The 24,688-nt window shown below is 36.1% G+C and overlaps 1 protein-coding gene across 1 annotated transcript in view; it reads right to left on the reverse strand.

The window, feature by feature from the left end:
* Positions 1 to 312: 312 nt before the first annotated feature.
* tnfaip8l3 (tumor necrosis factor, alpha-induced protein 8-like 3) overlaps positions 313 to 24,688 on the reverse strand; it is a 32,747-nt gene continuing 8,371 nt past the window's right edge. The window contains exon 2 of the mRNA XM_043216858.1: positions 313 to 2,380. Within this exon, the coding sequence (XP_043072793.1) occupies positions 1,818 to 2,380 (563 nt within the window). The 3' untranslated portion in view covers positions 313 to 1,817. The remainder of the gene's footprint in view (positions 2,381 to 24,688) is intronic.

The raw sequence follows: 24,688 nt of genomic DNA on the forward strand, positions 1-24,688 counted from the left end.
TTGGGTAACTTATGGGACATTTTGAGACTTCTGTAAGTAATGTGGTTGTCAAACCCGAACATTGATATTGTGAACACAGCCAAGGTCATCCCTGCAGTTATTGTAGGTAACCAAACATATTGAGTAGAATAATACTGCATCTGACTCCATTTATCTTCTTATTTAGAAGATCACAATAAATGTGAAAAGGGAAAAGATATTGAAGTTACCTGACTATAAAACTATTCTAACTAGCAGTAGATTGGCTGAACAGTACAAACCAAGAAAATACAGATCTACCGCAGTAGCTGAAATGAAAAGAGGACACTAAAGGAAGTTCATATGGATTGTTTAATGACAGATAATAGTGCTACACTCTGTGGTTACTGAACAGGCTTATGGAATAGTCACATTTCTCTTCTGCATGTACGTATACACACAATTACATGCTATGAAACATCAGGATCAGGAAAAACCAAGCACAGGATCATGGCAGCTGCTGTGACACCAAGTCATTACAAAGGCAAAAGACAGAATACCAAAACCCCAAAATGTATTTACAGTCTTTCTGCTGCACTTCAGTTATGCATTTATTTTTTGGCGTGCACTCTGTTCAACAAAGCTTTGCGCCATTTTCATTTTAAGCTCTCAAATCTTTTAGGGATAGTTCATCCAAAAATTTGTAATTATCATTACCAGTTACTTGGCTTTATCTCATTCTGAACCTGTATGACTTTATTTTTACTGAAGAATCCAAAAGGCTGAGCAAAGAGTGTGAATGGGCAGCCTGATCTCATGTTTAAACATAGATAATATGATGTACGTTTACATTGTAAAGGCCTATTCTTGAAAATGGGCTGGCAGAACTGAAAAAAAAAAGTTAGCATTTTATATTAAGTAAACGGTTTAATAATGCAGTTGCAAACAAGGTCATTGATATAACGAAAAACAACAAAAAAATAAAATGAATGCCGTAATTATAAGGATCCATTTTTAGGTGTAATGTTAGTTAATAAGTCAGTTTTGTACATTTAGGTGTACAATGACTGATTTGCACCAAATTGTATGTAAAATAAATAAATAAATATATATATATATATATATATATATATATATATATATATATATATATATATATATATATATATATATATATATAAAATATATATAAAACAGCAGAAGGGGAAATTATCACTAAAAAGTATTTTTTTAAAGTAAATTTTAAGGTACAGTTAAGGTTCATTTTTTCCACTTAATTACATTTTACAGACAAAAAAAACATACGTTGATTATGCCAAACATCTCTTTTGTGTTCTACAATAAAAAAAAATACTAAGCCATACAGGGTTGGAACTATAGGTTTACCATAGAATGATCATTTTGGGATGAACTTTATCCCTTTAGCTTTTGAGTATTAACTGGTCATCTTAATTGGTTCTTATGGATGTACAGAAGAAAGCTAGGGTTGCATTGCTAGGCCATTCTTAAAGGGTAGGTAGGTCAAACTTCATACAGTGCGTATAAAGGAGCTCGTAATTTAAAACGTTCCTGCAATTGCACACAAAGGACAGGTTTTCGGGACAACGATTCATTCAGGTTCTCCACTTAAATGGATTTCCCCCAAACAATCAACTGGTACATTGACAATACAGACCAGGACTTGACTTTAATCTGTATTTGGTTGACCATCCCTACAGGTTGGGTTACAATCACATCATCAAGTTATCATGACAGCCTGAATTTCAAACAAAAACCAAAGAACACAAGTTGCGTAAAATCCCACCATTCAAATCCCAGTAGCCTGATGAAGTCTCATCCGACGAATTGCGAACTGGAGGTTAAAGTGTGCCCTCATCTAGGAGTTTGTTTATCCCATCGCAGATCTTCCTCAGGTTAAGTCTGTACTCTTCAGATGGGCCGTACAGCTCGGTTAGGAAATCCACGTCTGCGAAATGGTTGAAAACATGGTCGATCCGCGCGTGGGAGCGTGCGGTCAAGTGGTGCTCCACCAGCTCGTGGAGAAGGTCCCTACATTCCATCAGCAGCTCGGAAAGAATGCCACGGTCGAATGTGTACTCCACTTCGTAGAAGCTCACCACCGTCATCGCTGCCTGGTTCATCTTCTTTTTGAAGCGCTCGACGGTCTCCATCTCATCAGGACTGAATTGGTGGTTTCGGTAGAGAATGCCAATCTTCAGGGCGATCTTTATGACATCTTTGATGATCTTATGGGCTTCCTTCTTGCTCTTGGTGTATTCACGACTGGCCTTGTAGAGTTCATCCAGAATCTCGCTGCTGGTATCGTCTGTGAGGAGATTTGCCACGGCCATGGTGGCCATTTTACTCAAGATCTTTTTTTGGGCTTGAAGGGCCAAACTCTTGGAGTTGAAGCTCTCTTGCCCTATACAAACAAAGAAGAAAGGAAAGTTAGACCTCTCTCTCTCTCTCTCTCTCTCTCTCACATAAGTCAGTTTGAATGTCAACAATTTCAATTTTCTGCAGAACATTTTTTCATAAATGGGTTGCAGCGTTTTGAGTACCCAGGTCAAGGGCGGTCTAACAGACATCTCTGTCAGTATAATACCATGCTGAAAGGCTTAAAATATAAAACATTCCATTTGTCTTTCAACATGTTTTGCTCAGAGAAGTGCGGATGTTTTTCTGAACCTTCATCATTGTGGAAACCTCTATTCAGTTGTCAAATTGAATGTTCTAGCATACATTCCTCTGATGTTGAATTCCGTATCTCCACTCTTTTGATTTCAAATCTAAATGAAATGATGCAAGAGATGTTTTTTAATAATGCATCACTGATATATTTATTTTTATTTGTGCTGTTATACTACAGAAAAGGATGGAGAAAGAAGGTGGAAAAATAAGAGTGCTTCTCAGGATAATTATTGAAAATAGTTTGCGTCCGAGCAAGTTTTGATGAAATATTAAAAAGAAAATGCATTTATCTCTTTGCGGAATTATAAAAAATAATTATAAAAGGTAGAGAATCACTGGCCAATACAGCTGATTTTTATGTAATTCAATGACGTTTATATTGTCTTTTTTAAGAGGGACTTTATTGAGCAACTGTAGATGTGTCATAACTGTATTGTGTGCAAATGGATGGCGGCAAAGCTGTTGATTTACTAATGATTTATGCAGTGTCTAATAGACTGTGATAATATTAGTACAAGCTCCCTGGCCAGACTACAGAGACTGTGCTGTTTGACACACTGTGGGCGGTACCCAGAGTTCCTCTGGGTGTGTGAGATTCTCAGCATGTTCATTCTGCTGAGGTGTACTGTCTGTCTGATCTGGTGGTGTAGAGGTGGAAACTGTACGTTCAATAACTCAATAATAAGATTTGGGCCAAAAATAGGAGAAAGAAAAAAAAAAAAACATAAACAGACTGTATTCAGGGAAGGCTGAGGGTTTATGAATCTCATGCAGGATTCCGTGAATTATGAAAAAGACTGATGGTCTAGTTTTGGCAAGTTTGGAGAGTCCTTTCTCTGTCTCTCTCTCTTTGTTTTTTGCTGAAACGTCAACCACTAATGTGAATATGCATAACATTTTTGTCACCCTTCACTATACAAAATAAATGGATTGTAATTTATATGAAATTTAAACTGTACATTATTTTTTACATTAGTTTATTAGTTTATTTTTTAACATAGGTTTTTATACTTCTGAATCTAATGTTTTGAAATGAATGTGTAGCTGTCAGTCATCACACCGGAGTGAATCCTGTATATATCTTAGTAATCACAGATTCAACACACATCAAACCCTGTATATCATATTATTCAGTATTGAGTCACTATGAGTATAGTGTGTATTATAATGAGTCTAATCTCTGTTTGTCACATTATTAGAATTTCATGACAATTTCTTTTAATCCAAAAAACAAACTGGTTTCCTTTCAAACTGGTTCTCTTTAAAATACAAATCATGTACAATCCCAGGTTAACTATAATCAGAAGCACATTTGAAACTGGAATATATTTTAATTTAATTTGTTTCATATAATACTTTGTGGATTACAATCCAGATTGTTTTTTGACAACTGCTGTGAGAATAGGCTACAATTAAACGCCTCCTGCAGGATCCTCACAGGTAAAGAAGGCAAGCAGGAACTCAATCTTTATATTTATAGACTTGACATAATGACGTAGAGCCATGCTAAAATTTTCAGTGAAAACCTACCCGTCGACTCAAATTACAAAACATTATTACTAAGCTAAGCTAACCGCTGTGAATCTAGCTAGCAGGTTATGTATTTTCTCAAATATAAACATTGGATCATTTTTAACTAAAAAAAGTTCATTTAGTAAATTGTATGTTCTGACTGGTTCAAATAATTTTATTAAAAGAACATACATTTTATTGGTGAATCAGACTACACTGTTGTTACTTTTTGCATGCAGCCCCTAAGGAAAGCTCAACAAAAAGATTAGTTTTCTTGCCATTAAATAGTCTTTTTTTTTTATTTGCGCACAGCTACAAGCTAAAAACTAAGATATTTCTTGTAGATCCGGCAGAGATGAAGAGCAGTGCAGGAAACACTTACGCAATGCGCATTAATTTCTGTGGAAGTACACACTCAAATGCCTCAGAGAAGTGCTTTTCAAAAGCACTCATGCTAGCATGCTGCAGAAATCTTTCTATCTTGCCATGTTCCTCTTTTTGCATGTTTGTGTTGTATTTTTACATTATCTATATCCTTCACTCTTAAAAAAAATAAAGGTGCTTCACGATGCCATTGAAGAACCTTTTTTTAATCTAAATGGTTCCATTAAGAACTTTTAACATCTGAGGAAATTTCTGTTCTCTTTCATAGGTTCACTTTGACGCTGTGTAGCTGATGCAGTGGGAACACCCCTGGTGTGACGTTTGTCTGAAGCCTGAATAGAATCATGCTAACTAATTGGCTGATGTTGCGAAGTCCTGCCTTAAGTAATCTTTGGTTGACCTCAATATATGCCAATTTCTTTCCTTGGAGCTGCTCCACTAAGGCCATTTCTATAGTGGATGAGGTCCCTGAATGTTTGGCCATCCTGGCCTTTCATCCACCTACTGAGAATGTCATGTCATTTAGCTAAATGGCTGGTAACACCTTGAGAGTTTACGTTGCAGCTGTTGCTGCTTAGAGGGACTCAGATGATGTTCCCTTAGGTAAGCATCTTCTCTTTCATGCATGGGGTCAAGTGTCTAAGGCCAGTTTGTCTTTGTCTCTTTGGAGCTTTCTGTTGTCCTAAAAGGGTTGATAGAATCTCCCTCAATACCTATCTCGATTTACCTTATTAGAAGATTCTGACGCTAAAGGTTTCTCTATTACTTGCTCTGGCTTCATTAAACATGCACCCTTTCCTTCTGTGATCGGGTGCATTGAGCTTTCCCCTGGTCAAATGAAGGCATTTTTGAGGCCTAGACCTGGTTGTAGTCCTGTCTACTGCTTTTCGCTCACAGGTGGTGGTTTTGCAGACCTTCGTAACCTTCCTCTGTAGCCTTGTTTAAGGGAGTTCCTCTGAAGGACATCCATATGGCAGCAGGCTGGTCTTCTCCCCATACTTTTGTCAGGTTTTATAACCTTGATGTGAACATGGCTCCTGGGTCCCAGGTTCTTTCTGTTTGAGCCGGCTGTTTTTAGATGTCTCATGGGCCAGTTCGGGCAGTGAACTGCCAAGCTCCCCTCGCTGTCGTCTTGCTTCTTCAACAGGAAAATCTGAGAGCTTAGATGGTGTGGGCATGGATTGAGGTCAATTTACGTACTATGTAAGGCGTGACTTTGTGCCATCTGCCAATTAATTGGTGTGATTCTATACGGGCTTCAGACAATCATCACATTGCATCAGCTACACAGCGTCTTGTTTCCTACTCAGAGAACATGGGTAAAGTAAATAAACTGAGACATTTCACAAAAGGTTCTTTGTGGCTAAAAAATGTTCTTCAGGCTACAAAAAGGTACGAAAAAGATGATTGATTGAATGTTCTCCTATGGTAAAGAACCTTTTAAGCAGATAAGTGCATTTAAATGAGTTTGAATGAACCAGGATGTATGTTCTTGATGTATGTTACTTTAAAAAGAAACTGTCTATGTTATTAGTTTAGTCAGACTTTGTTTTAGAACCCATTTTACAAGTGATCATAAAATAAACATAAATATTCCCAAAGCGAAGGTAGCTGCCGATGTAGGCTGTAGACAACAAGACAGCTCACTGTTGGCAAAAAGAGTTATACGTCCATCATAATATGTAATATCTCAGGGTTTTGTGAGATGAGTGTGTGGGTTTATCTTGGGCTGAGCTGGTGAGATGGCACAGGGAGGAGGGTTTTGTTTTGTCGTGTTTATCTGTAGGAGGCGTGGGCAAGCTGAGAGCAAATTTTATTTAGATACCTCCTAGTTCAAATTACACACTACAGACATGATTAACATTCCAAAAACAAAGCAGAAAATCTGTTCTTTCCTCTGCAGAGAGCCGTCACCCTCGTTTACTGCCTCACACAAATCGCTGTTATATGTCAGTGGGGTGGTCTGGAAAATACGTCATCTGAGAATGCCACTGAATGCCACAGAATGGCACATGAATGCCACACAAATGCCTGACCCGGGTTCCAGTCTCTTTTATTTCATGTAAAGAGAGCCAGAGTGAAGTTGACCTCTGTGAGCACACATCCGGCTGCCAGGTGAGATGGTGTGACCTCCATCTGACCGAGGCGTGACCTTTAGCTAGTGTACCTGACATGAATGATGATGTTCACTCTGAATGACAAACTGGTTCATGCTATTACTGCTCTTGTAGGACAGCTGGTAGTGCATGACACTAGCTGCATGAGGTCATGGGGTTCGTCTTATATATAGCATCTATATCCTGCTTTTAAAAGGTGTTATTTATTACAGAAATAATATATTTAAAGGAATATAACTAATGTTTTAGACACAATTGCAAGATAATATGCAATTAAATGAAAATGTATTATAGTTTAATTTTGCATCGAATATTTTTTAATGCTTAATTATATTAATAATATTATGTAGAAAAATGAGTGTTATCAAACAATTAAATCACATCCAAAATAGAAGTTTTTGTTTACATACTATATGTTTGTGTATTATGTTTATTTGCTATGTATATATAAATAGACATAAATAGAGTATATCTACATTTTTATTATTATTATTATTATTTATATTGCGTTGGTATTTATATATACATAGTAAACATATATAGTACACACTCATATTATGTAAAAAAAAAACTTATTTTGGATGTGATTAATTATAAAAGCAGATTTTAACAATTGTTTTTGAAAAAAAATAAAAGAAAGAAAGATTTATGTTGCTATGCTGGCATATTGTATTAAAAAAAAAGTTCCTTTTGGAATATAAGGGTATGATGCACTAGGTCAGCCTCGTTTTAACCAGGCATGACACAATACATTTTCAGCGAAAGGTAATTTATCTTTCCACACTGAAAGCAGAAATGGTGTGCGACCTGAATCAGAGTATATTTGATGTTTAATATACAACTGAATGGAGCAGGCATTTGGACAAATGAGATTTGTCTTTGGTGAGGCCTACCAAATGCACCAGAATAGAAAGCAGGCCAAATGTTATGTTGCTTCAATTTACATGGAAGGGATTGCTTGTATTGCTTTACTTAATCACATCACATCTGGTCAGTGTCACGAATGAGCGGTCTGAGGCGTGCGGATCCATGTGCAGGCTTTTATTAAACGAAAGGCATGGTCATAACAGGCAGGCGTCGAACAGGGCTAACAGATATATAGGAGGTGAGGCACAATAACAAAAATCCAGAGACAGGCGGAGAGGTCAGGTCAGGCGGCAAACAATCAGAGAATCAGAATACAGACAGGGTCAAAACCAGAGACAATAATCCACGAACGATATAACTACAATACAACAGGCGAAACAATGCAACCTGCAGTTGAGTGGCTTGCTGCAGTATTTATAGTCCTCTGACAGGAAGTAGCAGCAGAGGAGTGATCGCAGATCACCCAGAGGTCAGGGTCAGGATATGGCAGTCAGGATATGGCGTAAAATTCAATACAGTCTGAAGCTTTCCCCCCCGGTTCATTTATTAAAAGTAAACAGTCTTGTTCATAAATCAACATTTATGTATCATTGCAACCATAAGCTTTTGAACATATGGCTGCATGTGTTTATGTATATATATATATATATATATATATATATATATATATATATATATATATATATATATATATATATATATATATGCTTATTACTGCAAGTTTTCAGCAGCTTCCTAAGTGGAGGTCATTTACATACTATATAAAAGTTTTAAAGGTACAGTACCATATTTTTACATTGCGTCTAGGTCTTTATTTTGACCCAGCATAAGGATCAGGTGGGAGTTCTTAAAAAAACAAAAATTACAAATGAATAATTTATTACGATCTGTTATGATAGGTGTAGCATGCCATCTGTCTGTAGTGATTAATATACTATTATTATTATATGATGTCTTGTTCAGAAATGTAAATGGGAGTTGATCGACTATTGTTCTAATTATGATTCCAATTCACAATTTCACAATACCATGTATTTTGTTTAGACGTATTATACATAAAATACTGTAAAATTGCTATTATCGTATATCTTTAACCACATATTGTCCTATTATATTTAAATGATAGCAAACAGTATATGTACAACATAATTAACTCATTTTATTGCGAGTCAGATATGATTGGCTTGTGGTTTAAGTGAAATGCAAACAATTTTATACAGATTTTGTCTGTGACTCACATACGAGTTGTTTAAATGATTCATTAAAAGAACCAGCTCGTGTAAATCATTGGTTTGTAATTTAAACTACAATGGAGGCATTGTGACCGATGCTCAGTGCAAACAGGAAGCACAAAATGCGTTTTGTTTTTCTACACTTTCCACTCTATTACATCGCGGTTGCAGAATATTGAGAATAACCGACGCTGAGTTTTGCCGAAGCCAGTTTTTAAACTCTCAAGGATGGGTTCTGACGCCCCTGGCAGTTGGTTTTGCAGCGCACAGGCGTTTGACTGTTTCTGCATCTGAGTCAGTGCTGTCGTGTGTTGTTGTGAATCGAGGCTTTGTTTAGCATCTCTCTCTGTGATGATGTAAAGTTGGTGAGTGACAGACACGACCTGTGGCACAAAAGCGCACCAGACCGACCGGACACTGACTCGGCTACGTAGCATTTCTGCTCCTTTGGGCTATAAAACTGCCAGGGCTTAAGAGGGTCACGCAGGTAAAAATAGAATAGGTAATAAACCGCCGTCTGAAAATGTGCCGGTGTTTATGTGCATGGGCCGTTTGCGTTCTTTTAGCTCAAATTCGCTGGAGCAATTATGCAAATCAGATAAAGGCATAAACAATTCCGAATAAATGCGGTGCAGTTCTCTGTCTCACAGGCGAAATTGGAGAGGATGCTCCCGATCGTGATGAAAGGGCACATGACACTCTTTTCCATTATGTACAGAATAACGGCCCATGAATTATTGATCGCGTTATGATGTACACAAACTGTTCACCGTTTGCATTCCGTCGGCAATGCAAAATGAATTGCGGCGTGGGATATTGCTGGCTTTTGAAAAGCGAGAAAATGTAACTGTACTTACTGTAATTAAAAGCAAGCACGAAGCTTCACCCGTAAAAAAAAAAAAAACCCTCAGCGAGACACAATGGGGTGCATTGTAACTGTAAGTCGTTACTAATGGGTAGCGTGGTCACACCGCGATGGTGCAACAATATAAAGTTGTTGTCAATGATGTCGCATGCAGGAGGTGGTGTAATAATAGCCGTTATGCCAGGCCCCTATCTGATGATGGCCCTTGAAAATACAGTAAGCACTAGTTGAGGCTTGGTCGAAAGATACTTTATCGGTCAGTCAGTCACAGCAAAATAATAATCCACAGGCGAAGGCGCGCTGTCCGTGACCAACGGATAACGGCTAGTCTATGGTAATACACTACATCAGGTACATCCAAACGCTCATCTATCATTCATCAACTTCAAATATACCAATTATCCTTATTAAGTATTGGCAGCTTAATATGGCTGCTCAGTCTGATGTTAACCTAGAGACAGATGCGCTCTCCCGATCTTAAAATACTGCTCAGTTTTGGTCATATAGATAAGAGGAATCAGTGTTGGGGAGTAACTAGTTACATGTTACAGAATTATGTAATTTAATTACAAAATAAATGTTACTGTATAGTTACTCTATAACACCCTGCCTCTTCCTAAATGTGTGTATATTCTATTATAACACAAAAGAGTTGTGAATATTTCTACCTTGAATGGGCATAGCGGACCATTCGTCATTACCGACGGTGTATCATGTCAGCTTTACGCGTGTTTCTCCCGCAAACATTTTGCGTTACGTTATATTTTTTGGCTTTTGTGCCTTTAATGAACAGGACAGTCGAAAGATGACAGAAAGAGCTCTTGGTGGAGAGAGGGGAGACAAATCTGCAGAGGACCTCGTACTCGGGACGCTTCGAGCATAACCGCGCTACACGTCAATGCCCTCAAGGCTGCTGAGGCATGATATTGCCTAGCAACTTTTCTTCAAGTTGTTTTTATATTCTAGTGCTAAGATAAAATTGTAAAATAAATAAATAAAATAAACTGATGAACAACTCCAATTCAACAATTTAATAACTGCCACAGTCCCTCGTATGTTAGGCTGAGACTAACCTGGTTGCCAAATAGCCTACTTCAATGCAATGAAAAAAATGAACCTAGCCATTAACCTATTATTATTATAATTGTTATTACTCTTGCATAATGCTAACATATAAAGTTAGTTCATGTAGGGTAATTTTAGCCGTTACTGACATTGTGTAAAGATTCTGCTTCATTTCTTTACTTGTATTTAGACTTTCAGAACACTTTCACTGCCAGGAGAAGTCAGAATTCCAAGATGTAAACTCAGATGAATAATTCTAAATTGTTTATATCCCACAATTCTGATTTCATAACATACAATTGCAATTAAACATGGCATCTGACAACTACAAGATGGAGTATATGCATTTATGTATATATGCTATATATGCTTCTAACCACAGGTTAAGAGTTTTAGTTCCAATCCAAAAACTTGCATATCAGGAAATTGCAAACAATTGAATTATGTTTGTAAGTAATGGACCTTGCGACCATTGTGTAACCCCTGGATGTTGAATGGGCAGTGAAAAAAGAACACGCAGAAACAATCCCTAAAAAGTAGAACAAACATTTAGTGATTTATCCCCTTAAAAGGGAACGCACGAGAGTCAGAACTTAATTAAATGGCAGTGGCTCAAATTCTATTTTCTATTTTCCAAAACACAGGTACCGGCCTCATGGGATTTTCCAGTAGATAAAGATATTATCTCTCGACAAGTAGCCTGTGTATTTTTCTGTTATGATAGTCTGCCGGCTTTCTGCTGTCCTTATCTGGTATTTGTAAGAACAAGGAATGTTCTTGCAGCCTAAGTGACCTCCACGCACTCGACGAGCAAAACCCACTTATGACTGATTTGTTTATATCCGACCAATTAAAATGAATCCTCTGTCCCTTTCTTATTTTCATCTGACCACATTCTCATTTCCTTCCCAGACTGTGTTTACAGCTATTGCTCTGGGGTGCAGAATACAGATGCATATTCTGAGATCGCAAATTATGCAAATTATGCAAAGTACTTGGTTATAATTTTAACATTTAAATTTACCGGAAATGCTTGCCATTACCTTCAGCAGTACACTGTAACAATACCTAAAAGACAAAAATATTATGGAATAATTATGTATGAATAATTAGCACTAAAGTTGTAAACTAGAATGCATTTTCAATTGCTTTAACATAAGGGTCCAAAACATTACATTCAGTTTGCACTTAAGTACGTTCTTTTAAAATAATCTAAATTTCATAATGTAAGTGTAATATGCAATATTTTGTAAGTGTGCTTTTAACGTTATACCTTCATTAAGAACTACAGCCGGTTGTATCAGTTTTTTATACAGTTTTCTAAATGTTTGAAAAGTGGCAGCCAGTGGATCTTTTGTGTGTTTGTGTGTTTGCATATTGACCTTTTAAATGACCATCTGTAGGAAAATGAGACGGACTGCTTTTAAACCCAGGACACACCTTTCTTTGTACGATGGACAGGGTTATGTTTCACGAAGATATTTATTTATTTATTAAATATATATATACAGCGCTTGAGCGAAAAGACTAAACAGCCTGCTAGACAAAAAGAAATAATAGTTTTATTTTCCCCTCGGGATTTTCCGATCTGTGCCATGTCAAATACTTTCATGAAGGGTATCCCTAGCGGGAGATTATTTCTCATAGGACACTTCCCGCTTCCCCAAAGTATCAGCTCTTTCATTGCAGAGTTTGGTTTGGTAACTTGGTAGTTTCTTACCGAACCAGGCTTGCTTAGAGTATTTTGTGGCCTTAAAGACCACGTTTACCCAGAAATACTACGGTATCTGATAATAATGTAATACATTTTCACTTTAATATACACCTCAGTATATCCAACAGTACTTCAAGGAATCCCTTGTGACAAAGAAGTATGCTTGTAGTTTATTTAATACTTATTATATACTTCAAATAGTGTAGTTGTATATAATATAATATTAATGAAATAAAAAGTGTACTTAAGGGTACTTAGAGAGCCTGACCATTTGTAGAGTTTCATAATGCATGTCCTGTTTTCCACTTTGGCGTTTTTGGACACCATGAAACCATTGCGTTTAGTTCACATTTAAGCGTACTCTTTTAAATGTATTTATTTATTTAATATTTAATATAGCTGTCAAACTGTCGTGTTATAATGTGACCCTAATATGTTACAATGTACCCCACCTAGGAGGCACGTTATTACATTTCAATTACATTTTTGAGGGTAAATAAATAGAAACATAAACTGCAATTATGAAATTGTGTTAGGTTGTTCCTCTATTTTGCCCCGTTCTGTTCTAAAAAACATAGCACTATTGTGGTACCATGTCAAAACCCCTAATACCATGCTACATTTTGATACTTTTTTGTGTCATATATGCAGCATGAGCTCAGACTGATAATCTGGATCATAATGACTGCGGTGTTTCTCAGTGGGCGAACAATGAGCCTGGGGCGTTCCGCTACCCATAATCCTCCTGTCATACCAGTCATTTATGATGGCGACACAGAGAGAGAACTGCTAATGACTACTGTGGTGTCACAACATCACACTTAAACACACCTGACAAGCTCGTAGCTCCAGATTTGGGAAGTGGTACAAGTGGCCGCAGGGAGAATGAGTGTGTGTGTGTGTGATTGACACAAGCTTGTCACAGTGAGTGTGCACCACAAATAGCCATTATTAGGGGTTATTTTTGGTTCCCCAGCACTGTGTGTGTGTGTCTCTGGGGGGCTTGTTTTTGAGTGACTGTAAATTTAATCAGCAGTTTAAATAACTGACTGACGAAACATGCAAAATATATCATGTTGTAAATGTAATTGAGTTACCTTACTGGTATCATTAGAAAACAAATTTATCTTAGGAGTGCACGAGAGCATGCGTGCGTCCTGTGTAGAGGTTTAGTTATATTCGTGAGGACCTATTTTTATTTCAGTATTTATTTAAACAAAAATGCAGCATGTCAAAAACCAACTTCTAATGTTTTTTGAAAGGCTCACGAATCAATTAAGGGGATAAATTAATTGAAAAAGAATATATGATGTTTTCTTCTGTGAAAGATAAAGTATTTTGATATAAGAAATATACACATACATATATATTATTTTCCCCATAAATTCAATCAAATCAGGTATGGGGACAAATCCTTCTTGTGGAGACCATATAGCAAACATGCTTTTATTGCTATTTATAAATGTATTTTTATGTCTTTTATATCTTTTTAGATTACATTTTTGTTTTCATTAGCTCTTTTAGTATTTTTTTCGGTTTTAATTTTAACGCACAAAATGACTTGGCACCTAACACTTTTAAATATATATATATATATATATATATATATATAAGTAAAACACAAGTAAAAAAAATAAAATAAAATATATATATATATATATATATATATATATATATATATATATATATATATATATATATATTGTATCTTTGAGGTCTGCACAGCTGTACTTCTTTCTGAATAAGTGGAAAATAAAAAGTAAAAAAACATTTAGGCAAAAAAAAAAAAAAAAAAAAAGTTTATCTTGGCCATAAAGCAGTAAAACCCAAGGATTTATTCATTAGTGAACTTCCTGTTCATACCCACGAGACCAAACACAAATACTCTAATGTCAGAGTAGACTTTTTTTTTTATTATTATTATTTATTTTTTGGCGAGGTTAGAGTATTTATAAAAGCCATAAAGTCTATGCAGTGTCCCCATTTAGATAGTTAGGTAAGTCTGTGTGTTTGCGCAAAGGGAGGGGGTTTTCATCAGATGCCACATCTTGCTGTGTTTAATTTAATCTTGGTGTGGAAAGTGTCGTCTGCCAGTGATTGAGTTTATTACAGTTTACATTTGCAAGTGTTTATATCCTCACCCACACTACCCACAATTCATTTATAAATAAGCACTTAAATATATTTAACATGATGTTTTACATCTGCTGACACACGAAATTGGAATAAAGTTGTTCAGCTCCAAAATGACTGTCATCATTTACTCAGATGTGAATGTGATTAACACGACATATATATTAAAATTTTTCAAAACTCTTGTACTTCTCCTGGATGGCCAGGATTGAACTGAGCTACTAATGAAGTCTCACGAAGACCAACAGCCAGGATTTTTGTTAAACAATAAATTATGAATGTGTCTAGACTTGCTGCCTCGCCGCCTTCTGTGGCGATGGCTTCGAAGGCGACCTATAGAACGAGTTTTTGTGATAACTAAACGAATATTTGATTGCTATAATTCTGATTTCTCACTAGAAATAACACAAAAAAGTTCAAAACAGCAAATATACATTTACACACAAACTGACCAACAGATGCAACTTTCAAACGCCATCTTTATTTTTTAGCTCAATCTTCACGAAATAGAACGCACTGGATTGTGGGATATCAAAGCATCAGAAATCGACCAGAAGAATGTCTCTCCGGAGACAGGAAGTAATACAGAATTTTAATTTAAGACAGGCTTTGATGCCTTCCTGCCTTGGACGCATATTTTTTTAGGGCTTGATGCTGGGCGTTAATCCAATAACATATGAAGTTTTTTAAAAATAAAAAAAAAAATGTAACATTTAAAAATTACATACACAAAACATTGTTAAAATAAGGTTAAAATGCACATTAAGTAAAACATATAATTTATTTTTAAGTACAAATAACTTGCGTGTAATTTCAACTTAAATTACATTAAACTGACTTGAAAAAATTGAGTTAAATATTGTGCGGTATTTAAGAAAGTCGAAAATTGCTTAACACTTATTTTGATTGAGTTAATGTAAAAGCAGATGTCGTCCTGCATGACTGATCATATCATTTGTTTACAGTAAGATTTAATAAAATATATATGCAAGTGAATATTCCACAAAATCTCTCCTTATTGACCCAGCGCAATTTAAATTTTCCGGATGATCTATTCCCGGTAATGTTCTTGTTTCTTGTACCGTGACACAAAAGAGGCCAAAAATGCAATTTTGAAATGTCTGTGACTGACACACAGGTCTGCGCTCGGAGAGATCTGCTGGGATCCGACAGAGGTGTGTGTGTCGTCGAGTTCAGTTCTGGTCCGCTCTGATCAGAGGAAGGCCGTTCATGTTCTGATTGGACGCAGCGGTTGGAAAGCGCTTGTCACATATCGTCACCGTGTACTGTGCAACTTTTTACGTTGACGTTTTTTTTTTTTTACATTTCATGTGTTTCCAGAACAGCAAAATAACAGTGAACGGTTTAGTCAGTTCAACGCAACAAGCGCAGACAACGCACACGTCATCGCTCTCCTGCTTGTGCGCGCGTATTTATTCTCATCCATCATTTATTGTAAGACATTGTTGTTCACATTTATGTAATATTCATATCAATGTCCATACCGAAGTTCATGGTGTGGCAATCAATCACTAAATGTTCCCGATGTTTTTTGCGCATACTAAACAAGAAGGAATCAGTCCTTATAAGGCAGCTATATAGCTATATCATAAGTCAATAGCATTACTATTAATGTTAATCAAATGTAGGGACCTCTAGTATAAATGAGATACAAAGGTCATATGTGGTGCCTAAAATTGTGCAGATCTATTTTGATTGGTCTTATGAATAGATGGGTGATAAAAAAGACAAAAAGATCTTACACTTGAGGTGGGATATGAGCCATATCCAGAGCTTACAATACAACTCTCAAGTTTTCATGCCAAGATCCACCTTTGATTGTTTGATTAAAATCCATAGATTTATGCCACAGTTTTATGCTTTCGCATTAAAGAAAGGTTCGTATTTGGGTTTTGGGAGTCCCCAGAACCAGGTTGACATGCATGCAAGATCAAAAAATTACTTTTATACAAGAATAAAGTGTAACTGTAAAATACGAGACTTGGCTCTTTTGACTCGGTTTTTGCATTTGATTTTAATTTTACCTGTGGCGTTAATTGAGTAGGTTTTTTTTTTTACATTAATATATTACAAACGCACTGAACTGCAATATTCACGACATACAAGTTTCAACAGAAATTATAAAAATAATTTAAACTGATTTCCAAGACAATAAAATAATTAAGAAATTACGCTATAATTTACTTAAGCCTTAAGTCTATCCTTTTTTAAAAAAGCATCCTAAAGTATCCTTCGTTTTCACAAGGGAAATCATCATTGCTAGTATGCTTTTAATCTCTCCATACACTTCTATCCGTTTTTTTTTATTTATACACTCTCTGTTGCATAAGTTCCAGCACAGTTCTATTAAAGTGTGATCTCTTACGTTCTATTTTTTCCTTCGTGTGTGTGTGTGCGTGTGTGTGAACGTGTGAAGCTGTCAGCTGCGATTTTTTTCAAACACTAAAGAATTAATTAAAAAGGTGTTGAAAACACACGACTCTAGACACAACACAGACCCCTGCTCTCCTCTCCCCCCCCCCACTCTCGTTTCTCTAGAACTCGGATATCTCGTCTATAACACGAAAACAAATATGTCATTTTGCATAAACAAATAACGGCGAGTGTGCGCGTGGTGATTTGTTTGAAGATGAATGTATTATAAACATGAATGTAGAATGTAGGGGTCAGAAACGAAGAGGAACGCACATGTCCCTTAAGGCCCGTGGGGGTCACTGCTTGGCATTCTGGGTGATGGAATCTGTTTTTATCATTAACAAGACTGAGAGAGACAAAGATATAAATAAAGTGCATATAATTCAATGGGGAGATATCAAAGTCTCAACTATTTTCCAAGCTCATATTTCAATAACAAATTTTTAATATAAGCAACGAAATCTGACATTAATTAGTTTTTTTCTTTTCTTTTTACCCTCAGATATCTCTTACAAACACTATGTTTCAATGCAGGAAACTGGCAGATGTAGAGCAGAAGCTGAGAAATCTTTTAATATTTGTTGTCATACACTGAATTTCTTCAATAATTCCAATTACCAGTTAAACCAAGTTCTAGAAAGTATAATGCTACTCTTAATACAGTCTAGTTCAGGGAAAATCAGCATTGGGGATTTTTATGGAAATATTTATATGGGCAATGTTGATGTTTTAAAACAATATTTTTGCCTTGCATGGAAAATGCATATGTATAAATGCATACATAAATAAAATTTAACCGGTTGTTGTTTTGGAAGGCTGAATATTACATATTTGAGAAATATACATATATTTATTTTATCCAATAAGATTATTTGGGGATTTAGAAACCCATATTAGAAGAAAACATGGGTAAGATATAAGACACAAATTTTTATTTATTTTCAGAATGACATTCGTGAAGTAAAGAACAATATATCAGTTTCTTAGGAAAATATAACATACTATAGAAAAACTTGTTAGAGTTAGATAAACGGAGCTAAATAAAAATGATAAGCTAAAAACACGCCATTTTAATGCGCTCGAAGAATTGTACATTTACATCAAAATAAAAACAGATTCTTCATTAAAACCTTTGTTGTGTGAGTATAAATGGTTCTTACTGAATTGGAACGATCTTTCTAGGAGGAGGAACGTCTGGTTGTGTTTTCTCATAAAAACACGTAGGCGTTTTTTTTTACGGTAAGTTACATCAGGTCCTTTCCTGGTATCCTCACGCAGACATAAAAAAGTAATCAGGTTTAAATTTCTCGCTGAGTTACGAGCAGTTATAGCTGAATATTTAAAATATTTATTAACATCGCTGCCTGCTGGACTTCAGTTATAAGCGCGTTCTCGTTCATTTACACACTTGAAGTTATCGTTTGGATGGCTGACGGCACGGACGTCCCTTTAAAATCTCCTACACGCAATCCGATAAGCTTTATTAAAGATGCGTTCGGAACACACGAAAGCTCTCAGGCGTTTCTGAGAACAGATTTGTACTAAGGGAATTCCTGTTTCTGAGGAAGAGAAGACTCATCTTTACTTTGCTATCTCAAACCTAATGTTGCCATAGGCTACCTCTCTCCTTCCCACTCGTTTTGCTCCCTTTGTCTCTCTCCATTTCTCTCTCCCTCTTCTGTCTTCCTCTGAGGAGAACACTCCGATTTCTGAAAGCTTCTCCAGTGAGGTCCCCGAGGGACGGGCTCGACATGAAAACAGCTCCTTCTGCTCTTATATCTCTCATACTCCGAACCAGCAGCCATCGCAACGATAAACGATAAAAACAGGCAGCGAGTGACGATCTGGAGCCGGAGTCTTGTGTAGAATGTGAGAGATAATTTGGAGGACAGATCGCATTTACAAGGAAACGGTAGCAGCGCTTACAGGCAGCAAAAGAATACAGTGCAAGTTCAATTCTCATTAAATTATATGTATATATAAAATATATAAAAATGGTATATTGAATCAGTTATAATATAGCTGAGAATCTAAAAAATGAAATGACTAAAAATGTATTAGTGATTTTAAAAATGCTATACACAAGCTAAACAAAAACAAACATTCTGCTAAGAGTGCTTTTCAACAATAATATTGTAAATAATGGTACATTTCTTGATCGTTTCACTTCATAAGACCTCAGTATATCATTAGGACCCACGGTATAAATATCATTCAGTTAAATTCAGTTTTCTTCATCTACTGAAGAAAAAAAATAGGCATCTGCATCTTATATGGCCTGTGGTAGTGAATTAAGTTTTTCATTTTTGTGTGAACATTCCCTTTATCACTGCATGAACTACAAAAGGTTTAAGTGGCCTTTTTAAAGGTTTAAGTTGAAGTGGCATAAGAAAAACCCAAATCAAAAGGCTTGTTGAATAGAAACACGTTGTGGTTTTGCGATCACTGTAATAAAGTTTGTGGTGAGATTAGTCGTGTGTGGCGGTGGCAAAGCCGTGGGCCTCCTCATCTGGGATCAGCACCAACTCTGCAGTGACGCTTGTTCCTGTGAGGAGCTGTCAACTTTCAAAAGACGCACAGCAGAGATGGTTCACTGTGAGTGAACGCTTGGCACAACATTGCGAGCCTTCACTATTTCCATACTGGAAAAAGACAGAGAGGAAACGCGCATGGAACAAAAATGGGTAAAACGTTAAAAAAAAAAAAAGGAGAAGAGACAGAAGGAAAGTGTGAGCAATGATGGAGGGTAAAATTCATTGGAAAGACTGATCTAGTGTGCTAGGTTTTCAATTTGATGTAAAGGTCAGAGCCTCTTATACAATACTGAAGAAAAAAAAAAACAGATCACAACAGAAAAGTGCGTCGATTTAAAAGAGGGAAAGACAAGAAAGAAAAACAGTATTTTGTTCTCGGCTGTATTCAAGCCAATAGTGAGTCAGATTCAAAATGTCTAATAAAAAATCACTTTGCATTTAAACAGGTTAGGTTTTCCAACAGCATTTTCGCAAGTCTTTAGTATATATGTCATGCTCGTGAGTGATGAGACATGGAATGATTATAAAACAATATTAATGGAACCTCAACAGCCAAATAAAAAATAAATTAGCATCATGATTTTTTAGTGGCTGCATAATCGTCATGAAGATATTGTGAATGTTCGTTGAAGGAACATTAAGTTGATAAGTTGAGTTTTACCGTTTGGAATCTATTCAGCCGATCTTCCGGGTCTGGCCATAGCATTTTTAGCGTAGCTTAGCATAGATCATTGAATCCAATTAGACCAGTAGCATCGAGTTCAAAGATGACTAAGGAGTTTCGATATTTTTCCTGTTTAAAACTTGACACTTCTGTGATTTTGTACTAAGTTCGGCAGAAAATGAAGAGCAGCGCCTGTTGAAAATAGCCCCCAGCTTGCAAGAAGGAAGGGTCTGGCTGTTTTCAAGCGGAATGGGAGTATAGTTCCTAATATTACCGGCCTAGAAAATTGCAACTTTTCGTTTTCCACTGATCGTAGTACACAATATAACTACAGAACAGCCAAGTTTTAAATATAAAAACTCTTTGGTCATTTTTGAATGCGATGCTACCGGTCAAATTGGATTCAAAGGTGTATGCTAAGCTATGCTAAAAGTGCTATCGCCAGACCCAGAGATGGGCTGAACAGATTCCAAAATGGTAAAACTCATTAACTCATTTCCAAAAAAGTGTCATCTAGATTTAGGCAACATTGTCTTTCACTTTATCACTGTTTATCGCTTGTAGTGTAACTCAAATCTTAAAAGTGTATTTTTAAAAACAGCACTTGCTAATAATAATAATGATAGGTGGTCTTTTTAAAAGTAGGCTATCATGTATTTCATTTTCACAATGGCAGTCACAGAAATAAACCATTCCTCGGGGTATAAAACATCTGATCTCTGGCAGCGTAACCACATAAACGAGCTAGAAACGAGAGAAATCACTCCTATGTAGGACGTATGGATTGCTTTCATTGTTTCTCATCATCTGCAGCCCAAATACACACTAACAGGAAACACTGATTCTGAATCAATACCCTCTTCTCTGACGACACAGTTCAAATTTAGCAGCCTGAACTCATTAACTCAAACCCTAGCGTCCAGGCATCACAAACGCACTCTTAAAGCAAAGTCTGATCCAAACAAGCTGGAAACACGCTATACTGTTATAACAGATACCTCATTTTGATTTTCTTGGAAAAGCAGTTCCCAGAATGCACTTCACCGAGCTCAGTTACTTCAAAAACACTATTTTCTAACGCCATGTGATTGTTTTGGTCCATTCCGCAATGCTCCACAGATATATTTTTTTGTCCGCAAGAACAGGTTCTGTGTGAGCTTTCCTTTAGTGGCCTCTGCAGACAGTAGCCAGCGAGGATTTGGAACAAAGCCAGTATCAACACACATCTCTATGTGATGTGATCTGATCTGATATCAGTCCAGACCATCACACATTGACCTTTGTCTCAAAGTGCAGAAGGTATATTCTCAGCCTGTGTGTGTGTGTGTGTGTGTTTTGCGCTAGCCTGCGTATCTCTAACGTGTGATTAAACATAAAGGTCAACTGTCAACACTGTGGGATTTTGGATTTTGCCCCGTGGTGATTTTTTTAATCAATTTATTGCATGGTAATAGAGATATCTCTGATTGACTGACTGAATGTAGGTCATGTGATAACGCTGGTACATTAAAAGGATTGACGTCAGACTTGTTAAATGTTTTTGTTTGAGAGAGACGGGTGTCCTTTGGTCTTTGAGGATGTTAATTCAGTTCACGGTGTTTAATTGTGCTGCTGCTCTGTTATGATTTCACAAGATTTTTTGGTTAAATATTGGCTGCGTGCATCATGAAGTTAAAAGCATTAAAAGCATTAGCATTAGCCTTGTGATTTTTAATAGTGTCTTAAAAAGCTATCAATTGGCTAAATGGGATTACAGAGATTTTAGTGGACGTGCCACTTTTTTGAAAATAGGCTCATTTTACAACTGTTTAACAGTTAGTTTTACCATTTTCGATTGCATTCAGCCAATCTATTTGTCTGGCGGTAGCACTTTTAGCTGCAGCTTAGCATAGATCATTGAATCTCATTAGACCATTAGCATCTTGCTCAAAAATGATAGATAGATTTATTTTTCTAATTTAAAACCTGACCCTTCTGTAGTTCACGATATTACGCAGTAGTATTTCAGGAGCTGTGTTATGTTATTGCACTTGCTTGCAGCTAAAGTGCTACCGCCAGACCTGGAGATTGGCTGAATGGATTCGAAAAAAATTGGCAAACTCAACTTATTAACTCTAAGTGAGTTGGAAAATAAGTGAGTTGAATAATATAATTTCATTATATCCCTTTAATCATAAATCGCAGAGAACACTCATCTACTAACTGCTAGTCGTCATTTTTAGATAGTCGTATACAACTTAAATTGATAGGTTGAGTTAAAATTGATTAAAAAAATAATTCTGTTCACATTTAAGACATAATGTTAATTAAGTTAATATCAGATGCACTGTAAAAAATTAAATAAAAAAATTTGAGCAAACAAAAAAAAATTAGGTAACCAGCTTCAAGGAAGGCAACTTTAACTTATGTTTACAAGAGTTTTATAAGTTGAGAAAACTCGAAAATCTGCTGAAGCAGCTTGCCATAAAAATGTAACTAGGCACAATGTTTTTTATTTTTTTAATTGAATACACACTGATACTAAATCAATATATTCTCTGATGACACAGTTCAAGCAGTCTGGACTTCATTAACTCTTTCCAGGCCGAAGGCATCATTTTGCAATTAACACAAATAAACGTTTTTGTATGAAAAATAATGCCATCATCAAAAATAAACAGCATATAAATGAAAACTTGCTAACGTTAAAGAGCGAAATGTCGTTTCAGGAAGTGGCAAACTTGCTTCGGTGGTAATTACCTACGTTCAAGTGCTGATAAAAAAAGAATGCCTAAAGCTAAAAATAAAACTGCTTTTCTTTTTAAAGTAGAGGTTCTGTTCTTTATTTTGATATATTGCATGTTCAAGGAACAAAATACTCTGGTGGCTTGACACCAAAACAAACAGACAAACAAACAGAAATATTAACAAATTAATAAAAATAATAATACCTTATGTCTTTCAAACAGTCCACCCCGTCCTAATACATTGGTGCTGCTTGCCCGTTAAAAATCTTAAGGGCAAGGCCTTAAATGATTAACTTTGCAGGGAAAGAATTCGAAAAGCAAAGTAACAGAAAAGCAAGTAAAACATTACACGTCCACACCGTTGTCTGGAGATAAAAAATAATAATTTTGAAAAAATGTCGAGGTGGACAAATTTCATGTTCCATGTTCATGTTCATGTTTTTTAAAAAACATTTTCTATCTCCCTCAGATAAAATAAATAAATAAATACCAGAATTGAATTTATTTTTGTTTTTAAACACACACACACACACACACACACACACACACACACACACACACACACACACACACACACACACACACACACAAATCTGTTTAAATGCACACTGAAAGTGCTCTTGACCACACTGCTGACTGCAGTACGTAAAACGAGTATTTGACAGACAGGAATGAGTAACATGTATTCTGAAAGTGTGAAGAGAGCCATGTCAGTTTGACATCAATTAAAACAAATGGGTTTATTTGTTTTATTCCAGCTATTATCCTGCTTATTCCAAAGCAGAAGCTCATTTAAATTACGACACATACGTTCAGTTCTGCAGGAAACTCTAAATGTTGTGTGTTGATTCTAACGAGTTTCCCTCCATCCAGATAAAAACACTAACTACATTAGAGAGATAATGATAGCACAATGGAGTATTGGCATACTTTATGACAAGTTTGAAAATGCAAGAAAATGATTGAAAAAGAAGAACCTGTTTGCCGTTTTTTTCTGCATTTTATTGGGTTGTCTTAATCTTACGAACAGGCAACATTGTAAAACATACATATAGTTAATCATCTAAACAAAAACAAACTAAACTAATAGTATTAATAGCAATAACAAATGCACCAATGGAGTTAAATATCACTAGACAACCGGCGTGCAGTTAAAATTCTTTGAAATTGAAATTTAACTTTAAAAATGTACTGCATAAAATGACTGCTCTCGCTTTAAATATTTATTTTAATATGTGTTACAGTGTATTATACTCCAATAATTCATCAAAGGATGGCACCATACGCCTCCACAGATGTCTGGACTAAACCCAGAATATCAACTGACCCTAGAAACGTCCCACTGCGGGGGTGTGCAGTGTCATATCGGATATCACAGTGAGTTTTTAAAATTACATTTATAATTGTGCTTCCTAGCGGTTTAATGCCTTGCATATAATTGTCGGTTTTAAAAGACCATGTTATTTGCCCAGTGGTAGGGGCTCTACTAATGACTGACAAAGAGAAGCTAATCAGACACTTAGCATGAAATCAGATCTAATAATGGCTCTGAATATGCTTAGCGCTCCAGATATAATGACAGATTTAAATCTTCATCTGCTGCTCGTGATATCGCCGTGAGCAGCTGCTCTGTGATTATTTAGACTTTGGTGAGTCTAAAAAAGGACAACAAAGGAAGAAAACCATGAGCAGAAAGATGACTGGCCAACCGACGTCAAATATAAGTGTCCTCCTCCAGAGGAGAAGCCAGAACAGCCTGGGGTGATTATACGGCTTTAAGGAAGCCTTTG

Source organism: Puntigrus tetrazona, chromosome 18 (assembly GCF_018831695.1).
Source record: "Puntigrus tetrazona isolate hp1 chromosome 18, ASM1883169v1, whole genome shotgun sequence".
NCBI classification, from domain to species: Eukaryota; Metazoa; Chordata; class Actinopteri; order Cypriniformes; family Cyprinidae; genus Puntigrus; species Puntigrus tetrazona.